The 13,567-nt window shown below is 33.7% G+C and overlaps 1 protein-coding gene across 3 annotated transcripts in view; it reads right to left on the minus strand.

Annotated features, from left to right (window-relative positions):
* The window catches only part of Fam126a (family with sequence similarity 126 member A), a 67,478-nt gene that overhangs the window by 35,525 nt on the left and 18,386 nt on the right, over positions 1–13,567 (minus strand). For all 3 annotated transcript variants that reach the window (XM_010641107.3, XM_010641108.3, XM_010641109.2), the window contains exon 2: positions 4,013–4,091. In XM_010641107.3, coding sequence (XP_010639409.1) covers positions 4,013–4,063 — 51 coding nt within the window. In that variant the 5' untranslated portion in view covers positions 4,064–4,091. The remainder of the gene's footprint in view (positions 1–4,012; positions 4,092–13,567) is intronic.

Genomic DNA, 13,567 nt, shown 5'->3' on the forward strand with positions numbered 1-13,567 from the left:
GAACAAAAAAAAAAAAAAAACAGGCATAGCCAGGCATGGTAGTGCACACCTGTAATTCAAGCACCCTGGGAAGCTGAAGTTGGAGTATCACAAATCAAGCCCAGCCCTGGCAACTTAGCAACTCAGCAAGACCTGGTCTCAAAATACAAAATAATAAGGGCTGGGGATGTAGCCTAGTGTAAAGGCCCTGGATTCAACCCCCTGTACTGTAAAATAAGTAAATAGACAAGATCATACTTTACCTTAAGATATGTAAGTAGATTTTTAAAAATTTAATAAGAGTTTTATTTACCAGAATGGTAAGTAAATGTGAACAATTGGAAACCTTCCACCATTCAAGGGGCAGGGTGGGAGAGTAGCTTCACTGCACTGCTCATATAAAGCAGGGATTAGGGCATTCTTCAATATTTCAAAACCAAGTAACAAAAGATCTGCAAGCAACATTCCTTTTCTGCTATTTGATCAAAAGTAAGCTAATACTGGGGAAAATTATACAAAGGGGAATAATACTCAAATAAACAGAAGATTTCTAATTAAATAGAAACAAGCCTAAATTTATATATAAAATAATTTTACATAATCTATATAAAAACATTATATAAATATCTAATATAAATATATACATGTAATACATTTATATTTCTCTAAAATTTAAGAAAAAGTGGATTAAAATACAAATCTTTAAAAAACTATTAGTGGGATAATAATATACTATCCAGGCTAACACTGGAACATTCACAACAACAAGAATATAATTTTCAGTGTATATGTTAATTAAACTTGTTACATTTCACTCATTATTCTGTCATTTTTTTCATTTATAAATGTTGGGAAAGTGACTTTGGAGGGGTACACTGCTGCTTACAAATGGTGACTGAAAAACTTAAGATCGAAAAGAGATGAAAACTATTATAGAAGACATTTAAATGTTTTTGTGGTGTACTAGTTCAGAAAAATTGGCATTCTTAAGTATCAGCCTAGGTTTCTCAAGTTTCAGAAGGAAGAAATGAAGATGAAAAGTAATAATGGGGGGCTGGGGATTTAGCTCAGTGGCACCATGCCTGCCCTGCAAGTACAAGGTCCTGAGTTCAATCAACAGTACCAAAAAATAAAGTAATAATGGAAATTTATGTTGAGATTATTCCTGGCAAAATTTGAAGACAGATGCTTCATACTAAAGTATCATCTGGCAGTTGTTTTTTTTTTTTTTTAACCTAAGGAGGTGATATGGGTTGGGTGGAAGAGAATTAATGAAGAACAGATGGGTGAAGAACCAATAAATAAAACAATCCTTTGCAGCAACATCAGACATAAAAAATGACTTTAAGTCACATATTGAGATTCAGTGACTACTGGAAAATCAAAAAAATTAAAAGTCTGAAAATCTATTAGATAAATATACTATAACACAGCAGAAAAAAAATCTCAAAGAAAATATTTTACAAATAAATCTTTGAAAAAAAACAAATTCTTCATGAAATCTTAATGTGAAATCATAATCATTTCATTGGTATAAAGAAAATACTAATGAGAGACTATAGCTAGAGAGTGAACAGATTTTTAAAAAATTTTTAAATAAGATATGTACAAAGCAAACTGTTGTCTCTGTGCACTTAAGAGACTGTTGAGTAAGGTTATAAAGTTAAGAATTTAAATTATGGTCATGGAATAAGGTAGACACTAATGTAATCTTCACAGATCATATACTTCAATTTTTCTGCAGATAGTAAGTCTTAGGTTATATAATTTGCCAAATCCTAAAACCTTTACTGTTAAACAACCAAATAGGATCATCTAAAAACATACATATTCCAAAACTTCCTTTCTTAAATAATTTAACTAAAACATCTAATTTAACATCACAAATGATTTCAAAAGACAGCATCTTAGAGTTCTTTCTTGACATTCCCCATTCCATGTTTGTTATTCCTCAGACAAAGAGAAATCTAATTCTCTTTATTCTCAACATACTCATTTATTTGCTTAATGTAACCTAACCAACCTACCAACACAGCCTCTCTGGCTGGCTATTGTACAACTTTTCACCAAATCGCCCACTTCCTCAGACATGAGGGCACACATACCATGCCAATACAGCTGCCCTGCTCCATAGTCCACTGTACTCTACTTCCTAGGTGCCTATGTTCCAAGCCAAGAGGGGAAAAGAATAAACAAATAGGGCAGGAAAGAGAAGCAGTCTTAATCTTCAGTTATTTCATTTAATAACAGACCCCTCGTCTATGACCCATCACTTAATGTGTCTTCTTTTCACATCCCCCATCTTAAAGAATGAGTAACTAGCTATATTTGCTTCTGCAAATCTAACTTCAACACTCAACATAAGAATGCCCTAGAAGAAATGGTATTCAACTACTAAACTTGACAATTTCCAGCAACCTTCTCCCCCAAATGATAGTACATAGCAAGCCATATGAAAGGCTCTTGAAACAGAAAGCTTTAAAACATCTCAAATGTTTATTTACAAAGACAACATAAGCAGGAAAAAAAGTCACAAAACTTAAACTATTACAATATGCAGAAAGCACTATATACACTATACAGTGCATTTTTGTAACATTCTACATTACTATATGATGACTTAGAGAATCCACAGAAGGATATTTAATTCATGACTAAAAAACCTGGGAAAGTAATCTACCAGCTATTAATCAGAATTAGACAACAGAGACAAAATAAGGCCACCTGAGAAATTAACAGGAGACATTGCTCTCCCAAGAATACACTGCAACTGAAAATGTTACAACAACCTCCTACTTTGAGTGACTACTATATTCTTACTGAGAAGCCTTGTTGTCTAAAATTATAGATTATCAAATACTTTGTTATTTAAACATGTATCAGTAAGAGTGGAACATCTCTCTCTTGTGTGGAGGATCTAAGTCAGTCACTTTGACACAGAACCACCTTTGATTTCCAACACAGGTGCAGATCTTCACAGAGAGGGTTTCTGAATACAATATGTCAAGTCTATGTTAACTTTGTAGTTTTCAAGACATGACGATCCTAGGTCTACTTCCTAGGTCTACTTCAAAGTCTAGACCAGATGTTAACACAACCCTGCTTTGTTTTGAGCCCATCAAAATACTGCTTTAAATTTTATCCATCCTTCTCCCAAATTCCATACTAATTTCTTTGTTTGGTGAGATTATATCTATTGTACAGTCTCCCTCCCTGCAACAAGCCAATAAGCCTAATATTGTTAGATTCTAAATTTGTTCCTAAGATCTTGGGCTGATTGGATTGGACAAAATCAAAGGGAAAGTTGTAGCCCTAACTCTTTACTTCTCTAGTTTATGATCATAATACTCACATAATTATATGATACATAAGGATAGGGGAAAGAAATTAGATGGTTTAAGGAACACAATTTTAGCTATCACATAAGAAGAGTTCCTGAAATAAGAAAATATGTTCTATTTTCTTTATCAACTATTCAAAGGTTATGCACTCATTATACAGCCACTGGATGAGCCAACTAGAAAAGGATCCACTAGTAGAAAGCTGGGTAAAATCTTCCCATTCTTTCCTCTGTCTGTTAGTCCTGCCCAGATCCATTGCTCCCCACAACTCTCATGGAAGAAAAATTTTGTCAATAAATCATTTATAGTCATTGAAGAATGATGCCACCATTCATAACTATTCCTGGTGATATTGTTGTGAAAGACAGAAAATAAACAAATGAGTAAACTCTTTGAACCAGTTGGAAGAAAGGAACTTGCTAGAAAAAATTATATATAAATAGACCCTTACTAAGATACATTAGGGACTGGGGATTTGGCTCAGTAGTTCTGCTGCCTGCCTTGCAAGACAAGGGCCCGAGTTCAATATCCAGTACCACAAAAAAACGAAAAGAAAAGAAAAGAAAAAAAAAACAAGGTATGCTAGAATACACTTCTCCCACAGCCATTCAGCTTTTCAGTTATATAAAATTTTAAAAGCTATTGAAATTTAAACCCAAACCTCCTTTGTAATATACTAGAACAGTAATTACCTTATATTCTGACAACCATTCTTCTACAACCCCTCTCTCTGAAGTGAACATCTTTCCACATCTGTTTCAAGCCTTCAATCTGAAAATTAACATAGAAAACTGTTAAAATTTGAATTAATTTTACTCAGATTATTATAGAAATAATCCTGTAAAGATAACTTAATTCTTATTTGTAAAATTAAAGTACTTCACATATAACTTACTACATTCATTTCAAGACAAATGTGTACAAACAAGCCTTAATTAGCAGAAAAAGTTGATAAGAGTATACCTATTATAATGAGGAAAATCGCTCCACAACTTTTATTCAGCCTTCAGGAATGTCAAATATAAAACATACTGAAAAATTTTCCATAGTTTCAGTTCAACAACTTCAAAAAAGATCATTCATCTTAAAATTGCAAAAAATATTTCAATGTTTGAAAATATCATGTGATGCACCCAAAACTGGCTTTATAGAAGAATTAAAGTAATTTAATGTGTTTATTGTTCAGTTATAATAGTAACTGTAAGCCATTTGGTTTCTTGATAAATTAATATTCATTTTTAAAAGTAAAAGTGATTAATATTCAAGATAATGATCCTATATTTAACAAGTTTTTCAGAAGATTGGGCTTTACTTAAGTATAAATAAGAAAAAAGAAGGTAAAGGAAATATAAAACATTTTGATCTTAAGCAAAATGTTATCCAAGTATAATATTTTCTTTTCATCCATCTATCTATATGGGAGTAAACTGAGAAATTGTATCCTGAAGGAAAACTTTTTCTCTGTCTAAACTTCAATTCACAGGTTTGTTAATTTTTGTCAGCATTATAATATAGTAGAAACAGGCAGAATTGCCAGACTGAATCCCTATTCTGTTTACCTGGAGTTTAATTTTGCCTTGCTTTTTCATCAGTGAAAAAGTGAAAGCCACAGAATTTGCTTCCAAAGGATGATTGTGAGGATTAAATTTTCAAAATAAAAAAGCACTTATAATAATACCTGGAAATATTATTAAAGAATAATTCAAACTCATATAACCTCTGTTCTGCCATTTATCAGAATATATAGATACATAAAGAACAACACAAGTTCTTACCAAAGAATGTGTTCCACTCATTCACTCATTCATGAAGCATAACCTGAATGATATGTATCTTATATTTTGAATAAAAATAGCCCTTCTTATTCTTGAATCAAGTCAGACTATCAAACTATCTCATATTTGTACTGTATTACTGGTTTTATAAAACCGTCTATTTGGAACTGAACTTTAGAATTATATCCAACAGGTTAACAAAAGCACACTGGATTTTATCTCACTTCAAAGCCAAAAGGAAAAAAAAAGCCAACAGAGGAGAAAACTCACATCTTCAATTTTTAGTACCAGGAAAAATTCTCCTTTAAAGTAACTGGACTGTTTTTATATTATGAGTACTATGAATCTCTTAACTGATTACCTTTCCTTTGATTCTAATAAAGTTGGCAGTCAAAGTTTCTGCCCTAACTCTGACCACAAAAAAGTAGACCTAGGTTAATTTTATCTACTGCTTTATTCTGTATTTTACCCTTATTTTCAGAAGGAAGAGAGGATAAATTATATTTCATTAGAAGAACCTCTGTTTATCAAAAGAAAACAAAATGAAAGGCCAAAGTCACAGAATAGGAGATTATATATATGTAATCCCAGCACTCAGGAGGCTGAAGCAGGAGGATCGCTGTGAGTTCGAGACCAGCCTGGGCTACATAGTGAGTTCCAGGTCAGTCTCAACTACATGGTGAGACCCTATCTCAAAAAAAAAAAACTAGGAATAAACCAAATGTCCATCAAGAGTAAAATTGATAAAGTAGGGTACAGTACACATGATATTGTATACAAGAAATTTATCTATGAATGAACAAATTAAAACTAGGTCAATGTCACAATGTTGGGTAAAAAAAGGCAAAGTGTCAATACACTGTGTATAATTACACTTAAATGAACTTCAAGAATATACAAAATTAATCAATTGTATTAGAAGTTGGGATAGCAGCTGCTCTTGAGGGGGTTTTATCTCTTGGGTTCTAGTGATACTCTGCTTCTTGATCTAGATACTAGTTTAACAGTGCATATTTGGTGCAAATTCACCAAAACTAATCACTCATAATTTGAGCATTTTCCTGTGTATATGTTACACATTAGTTAATGCCAGTCAAGCCCAGGTCTCTAATCTTCCACCTGATAGAGATCAAGTGGGAACTCTATTTGTATAGCTCAACTCACAGGAATTTTTACTTGTTTAATATGCATACAAGCTCAAGAGTGAAACTATCCCTCCACACACTTCTTTGTCTCCTGCAGAGCTTAAAAGGGAATCAGAGTAATGCCTTCAACCCAGAAACTTCCACAATCTCACCACAACTGTCTTAGGCCCACCAGGATTAAAATCATAATTCCCTTCATCTATGTTGATATCAGGTACCACAAACAATTACAGACTCCCATATGACACTCATTTTTCATACATAAATCTCCAAAACTCTTTGCACATCCTCTATCTTGATCATATCTCCTGTCCCATCCTAATTCTGGAAGGGGGAAATCTCTTCATGGTGTCTTAAGGAACTAACAGTGTAGCATCAGCAAAATCTTCACCAGTTCTTTGAATGTTGCTTTCTTCTTTTCAGAAAACACTACTTTACCTGCATGCAACCTTCTTAGAGTGGCTGCTTTTCCTCACATAGTCCTAAAAGAAACTACTGGGCCTAGAGGTAAAGTAGGTCTCTTCTATCCTCCATTTTACCACTCTAGATCATTCTCCTTTCCCTCAAACCATCCACCCAACACTGCTTTCAAGTTCCTGTTATTAATCAATCCCACCTCAACTGCCCCTGCACTGCTCTGTCCTATCAATTCCCATTCCTAAGTGATCTTAGCTGCTGGCTCATTACCACTTTTCCAAATTGCTCTTAAATTCTTGGTGATTTTAATCTTACACCCTGAACTTTTAATTCCTAGAATACTCCTCCAAAGCTACTGCTTTCCTCCCTACCTCAGCTACTCAATCTTATGATCCTAACCTACACAAGGTGTTATGTAAACTGTTCTCAAACATTTTGAGCATAAGCACCTCATACTCTTAAATACTGAGCCAACCTGAATGAATGCCTAATGGGCAAAGCCGGGACAACTTGAACAACAAAACAAATACTGTAGCATTGAAATATAAAGTATAAAAAAAATGAGACCATGCTAATATAAACAAATGATTAAATATATATGAATAACAGATATATCTTCCTTACAGAAGAATTCCCAATAATAAATGTAGATTCTCTATCCTCTAGGAGGAAGAGCTTAGTACCTGCCTCCTCACTGAGGGTGAGCTGGACACAGTGATTCACTTACAAAGAAAACAATTTAAAAAGGGGGAAACAGTAACTGTACAGTGGACAAAACTGGCAAACATGGCCTTTACCAAGGTTTAAATCAGCTGTAATGTCATGTCAATATCATGTATGATAGGATAATCTTTCCAAAAATCCATAAACCAAATATAATGATGTGAAAAATACTATAGGGAACTCAATGCAAGGAATGTCCTTCAAAATATCTGACCAATACTTTTCAAAAATGACATGTGTATGAAAAGCAACAAAGATTGAGAAAATCTCAGAGAACAAAAGAGTCTAAGGTAAAATGACAATTAAGTGCAATATAATACCTTGGACTGGATTCTGGAAGAGAAAGGGACAATAATAAAAAATTGGTGAGATTCCAATAAAGCCTGGAATTTAGTTAATAATCATGTGGTACTAATCACAATATACAATGGTCATGTAAGATATAACATTACAAATAAGAAACTAGGTGTGGGGCATAAAGATATTCTCTGTACTCTCTTTGCAACTATTCTATAAATAAAAACAAAATCTTTGAAATAAAAAACAATTTTATTATTATTTTTTGGTACTGGGGATCAAACTCGGGAACTTGTGCTTGCAAGGCAGGTGAGAGCACCACTGAACTAAATCCCCAGCCCATAAAAAACTACTTTTAAAAATTATTGACATCCCAAAAAGAGTTTTTTATATATGTAGGTTAATATATTAATATTTGCTGTGCCATAAGATTTAGGAATTGAAATATATGGTATTTCATAAAGTCTGCAAAAAATAACTTCTTATATTTTCAATATATAATAAAACCTTTCTAAACCTAGTATCTTATTTTCAATTCCTACACTATATTATTATCTTAAACCCAATGATTACTAAATTTCATTTCTTAAGTATTGTCATCGGAGACATAACTTTGGGTTCTTTTGTTTGTTTTGTTTTTTGGGGTGTTTTGGTTTGGTTTTTTGGTGGGGGTACTGGGGATTCAAACCTACCTTTGCATTAAGCCACACCCCCAACAGTTTTTTATTTAAATCACTGAATTTCCCAGGCGGGGCTTGAATTTGCAAACCTCCCACTTCAACCCTTCACAAAATCCTGGGATTACAGGTGTACACCACCACACCTAGCTAGGGACATATAAAATTATAGCTGCATTATTATTACTCAGGGAAGAATATGAAAAGGACAACTTAAATTGTAAAACTGAAAATTTATTTCTACCATTTCTCATCATCTCTATCATGAGGTACTAACTATATACTACAACAAAAACTTTTATAGCCATTTGCCTTATATCATTTCTACAATTTTATAAAACAAGCAAATTTCCATACATGTCACATGGATTGTGACATATTATGACGTTTTAAATTTCTGTACTATGCAATGAAGCTGCTCCAGTAGTTAAATTAAGTGCCATAAGAAGATTATAAAAATCTTAGGTGAATTTCAGGAAAATTAAGCAGAAGGAAATGTTCAAATTATGTTACAAAATTTAATCTCAGGGATTTTGCCATTTAGTGATTGACCAATCAATTACAGTCCTGTGAAGAAGCAGAGGATCTATGCTGTTCTTGAAAGAAGTGTTGCTGATTGCCTCACTGCCTACCTTTGTCCTCCAGTGAATAAAGTAGTTTGAGGTAGGATAAAAAGTAATGTAGAGCCAGTAAAAGAGAGGTGGGAAGTCTTTCTAAAAACCCATTAGGCAGGCTTATTTTCTCCACAAATCATAAACCAAGTATCCAGTTATCAAGAATCAACTGTAGATATTTATTCAAGGAAATATTTTTTTGACTAAGCATCTTTTGCCTAGCCCTTGGACAAATAAGAACATACTGAACATCCAGCCTAATGTGTTTCTGTTGAAAGAACTAAGACAAGGAAAGATATCAATTCTTCCTCTCATTTTTCATTTCCATCTTCCTATTCTCAAATCTTCCAGAATGTCAGAATATTTTGTCCAGGAAAGGATATCTGATTGAATTCTAGTAAGAGAAGTTAAAAAGAAGTATTTTTCAACAGCCATGTTGATATCTGTACTAATCATATTAACTGCTTTGACCACAAGAACACACCAAACACCAAACACAACACCAGAAGACCTCTGAAGGTAGGCCTTAAATCTGCAGCTTCAGTGTCATGCGTGTAGGATTCTCTCCCCATCAGAATCCAAATGCCACACTGTATGAAGCCCAAACCACCATGATAAGCTCCATGAAAAAGAACTGAGGCCCTTGTTGAACTACCAGCTGAGAAGAATCAAGTAGCAGCTACGTGAGTGAAACATTTTAGACACTCCAGCCAAGTCAAGCCTTGAGATGACTGCAGCTTCTGCCACTAACCTAGAGCAGAACTGCCCAACTAAATCCACTCTACCTCTTATTTGTGAGCAATAATAAATGGCTGCTATTTGAAGCACTAAGTTTGAAGATGGTTAAGAAGAAATAAATAACCAAAATATCTGAATCAAACGTGTAGGACATGCCACCTTTGTGCAAGGCATTATGTCAACAACTATTGCAGAATATTAGGTTGATCAGAGACACGGTCCCTGCCATCAAGGAATCAGATTTTTCTCCAAAAATTTGTAATAAAACATATTATAAATAGGACTCAACTCTAAACTGTCCAGTAAAGGTGATTTCATTATGCTAATATTTTCTGTTGCTTGATCCTTATTATTATTATTATTATTATTATTTTGGTTTTTTGTTGTTGTTTTTTGAGACAGGGTCTCACAATGTAGTTGAGACTGACCTGGAACTCACTATATAGCCCAGGTTGGTCTCAAACTCACAGTGATCTTCCTGCCTAGCCTCCTGAGTGCTGGGAATACAGGCGTGAGCCACCACACCTGGCTTGATCCCTATTATTAATAATGGCAAACACTGGGAAAGAGATGGCTAGAATTCAAAGTTTAGAGAAGTCCAAGACCACAGAACACCACAAGCTCACTGACTATTCACCATGATCATCATAAATGCTATGTATAATCAATGGAACAAACATATCACAATTGCCACTATATTATATAAAAGCTTTTATTTGTTTAGCATAAACACTGTTACTACATATATATCTTGATGCTGGCTCTACAGAATTTTTCTGAGATGTCAAATGATTTTTTTTTAATTTACAATTAATAGAAACTAAGTTTAATTTTATTTTTCTGTTTATATTATTATATCTCTGAAACTTTTTCTTTCATACTTTGTGTGTGTGTGTGTGTGTGTGTGTGTGTGTGTGTGTGTGTGTGTGTGGTACCAGGATCAAACTTAGGACCTTGCACTGTAAGGCAGTTGTGGCACCACTGAGCTAAATCCTCGGCCCTCTAAAAGTCTTGATATACTTAACATAACTTATAAAAATTCAATACAGCTTTCCCGAGTACAACATCAGAGCAGGTCCATGGACACCAGCCTTGGAGCTACATCTGTTGAATGCCCTTCTGTTGTATAATAAACACTGCTGGTGCCAGAAAAAAAATAAATAAATAAAAATAAAAACTCTCTACAATAAAGAATTTATGCTTGACAGAATAATTAATAACTTATTGGACATCAGTTTAGCATGTACTGTAAGAGAAAATATTAAGGTTTCAAAGTTCTTTTAATACTGTGATAGGTTTTTCATCTATCTAGGATTATTTAAGTAAAATTCATGAAAATCAATTAATAAACTAGAAGATTCTTAAAATCCCTGCTCATCCTACAACTATATGAAAAATTATTCAAAAGCAAAATGAGAAAAATATGTAATATAAAATAAAATTTATTAAACTGCTAAACATTTTCACAGAAAGGGATATATGTAGACAACCATAAAATCCTTATATTGATACTACCTAACAGTATAGTCTGAATATAGGTTAATTTCATAATGTTGGAGTTTTCCAAATGAGTGATTTTTATCAATTTCATTGCAAAATCCAGAACATCATTCTATGTACAGTACATGCCTTCAAATTAATCACACATTTGGGGGATTACAAACCCTTCATTTCACAAAAAGGGGGGAGGAAATAAAATCAACAAGATTAGTAACTGTAATAAAGACACCAAGAAACACATTTGCAGTCTATCAGGAAATCGTGTCATAAAACCCATTATAAACCCATCATAGTATGGAATAGAATGCTTTTTTAAAAAATGCTAAACCACTGAGGTATGTGTTGTTCTAGTATCAACAAGTCCTCAATTCACCAATGTGGCTGCTCTTATCTAAAAGGAATCTAATTTGTCAATATATTACACATGACTTTATTCAAAGCTGTTAGAATGCTAGCAGAGACAGAGAGGTGGGGGGATGAATATTTGCAAATAATCTTGCAGAAATCCAAAGGCAGGAACAGTAGTACAACAAAGGCTTCAGGAAATTGGACCTAAAAGCTAGAAACTAGAATGCAGATCTCTGTTTTCTAAAGACAGTGCATCTACTATGACTTTATTTTCTTTGTTCAGTACATGTGTTTCATTCTTTATTTGCTGAACAGTTTTCTAACATACCCTGACCATGGCCTGTGATGGTTATTTAAACCTATCATGACCTTTCAGTTCCAGGCCTACACTCTCCTCTTCACCAAGCCTGTATTTTTCAATTTCCCAACTCTAAATTCTTGAAATAAACCTCTGATTGTGCCAGTTCCTTATTCTGAGCCTGACTACACACTGACTGGCCAGCACAGAAACTGGATGCCCTTGGGACATATGTCTCACCTTGGTTCAACATTTGAGACCAAGGGTATATACTCATGTAGATAGAGGCTTTTTTTAGAAGTCACTTTCCATGGTCAGAAATGGTAAACATATCTAGTATCTACCGCAAATATAATAACCCAGAAGAAATCTAACAAGCTACCAGGATTCAAGAGTTCTACCTGGGAAACCTAAAATTTTATACCTTTCCACAGCCATCCAGTATCATAGAAATATTCCACATTAGGCTTAGAATCAGCAAAACCCAAGACTTTTTTCATTAAAAACTGCTTCCAAATCAGGTCACTCTTAATTTGTAATTACTCATTTGATTTTTTAACATCTAAGTTATAACGTAGCCTTATTAAATTGGCCTCATACATAACAGAAACAGAAACATTTGTCCAATGAATAAATAAATTCACAAACTTTAAAATGTTTGCTAGCTTGGGCCTTGAATTTCATTCTTAGATTTTAATATAACATTTGTCCCATTGATTAACCATTCAAAGTAGGTGATATCATAGCAGGCAATAAAAGTCATCATGAAACCAAGGAATTTTGTACTAGAGAAAAGGTAAAGTATCAGAGCTAGAGACATGCTATAAAGCTATCTATATAGAAGTAATTGTTAGCGCTATAACAATAAATGACTTTTTCCAAAGTGGATATAATCTAAGTATGGGCTCCAAACTAAATTAATATCCATGATGAAAAGGTTTACTATGGGAAAAAAATTTAGGTCTATAGTAAGGGAGGTTTCAAGGTAGGCCAATAATATATAAATCTTTGAAATAGATAATAGAAGAAATATCAAGGAGAAAAGCAGTAAATGTGTATAAGAATTAAGTACTAGGAAGAACCTGACTGTCTTAGAAGATGATGAAAAGAAAATAATTTCAAAAGAATGTAATCATTGAAACTATACTACAAAGCCACTGTGATAAAAACAGCATGGTACTGGCAAAGAAATAGGCCTGAGGATCAATGGAACAGACTGGAAGACACAAAAACAAATGCAGATGTACTCAGCTACCTCATCTTCGACAAAGGAGCTCATCATCCTCAGTGGAGGAAAGATAGCCTCTTTAATAAATGGTGTTGGAAAAACTGGATGTCAACCTGCCACAGATTAAAATTAGACCCTTATCTTTCGCCATGCACTAAATTAAAATCCAAATGGATTAAAGATCTAAATATTAAAACAGAAACATTAAACTTGCTGGAAAGTAAGTTAGGCAGAACTCTGGAAGACATTGGTATAGGAAAAGACTTTATGAACAAATCCTCAGTAGCACGGGAACTAGCAGAAAGAATCAACAACTGGGATCTCATCTTACTAAAAAGCTTCTGTACTTCAAAAGAAACCATTAGCAGAACTAAGAGACAATCTACAATGTGGGAAAAAATTTTTACCAGCTGTACCTCAGACAAAGGACTATTATCAAGGATATATAAAGAACTCAAAACAATCAGTCCCCCCAAATATAAAGACC

This window comes from Fukomys damarensis, unplaced genomic scaffold (assembly GCF_012274545.1).
Source record: "Fukomys damarensis isolate Sample0158 unplaced genomic scaffold, DMR_v1.0_HiC HiC_scaffold_4, whole genome shotgun sequence".
Classification (NCBI taxonomy): domain Eukaryota; kingdom Metazoa; phylum Chordata; class Mammalia; order Rodentia; family Bathyergidae; genus Fukomys; species Fukomys damarensis.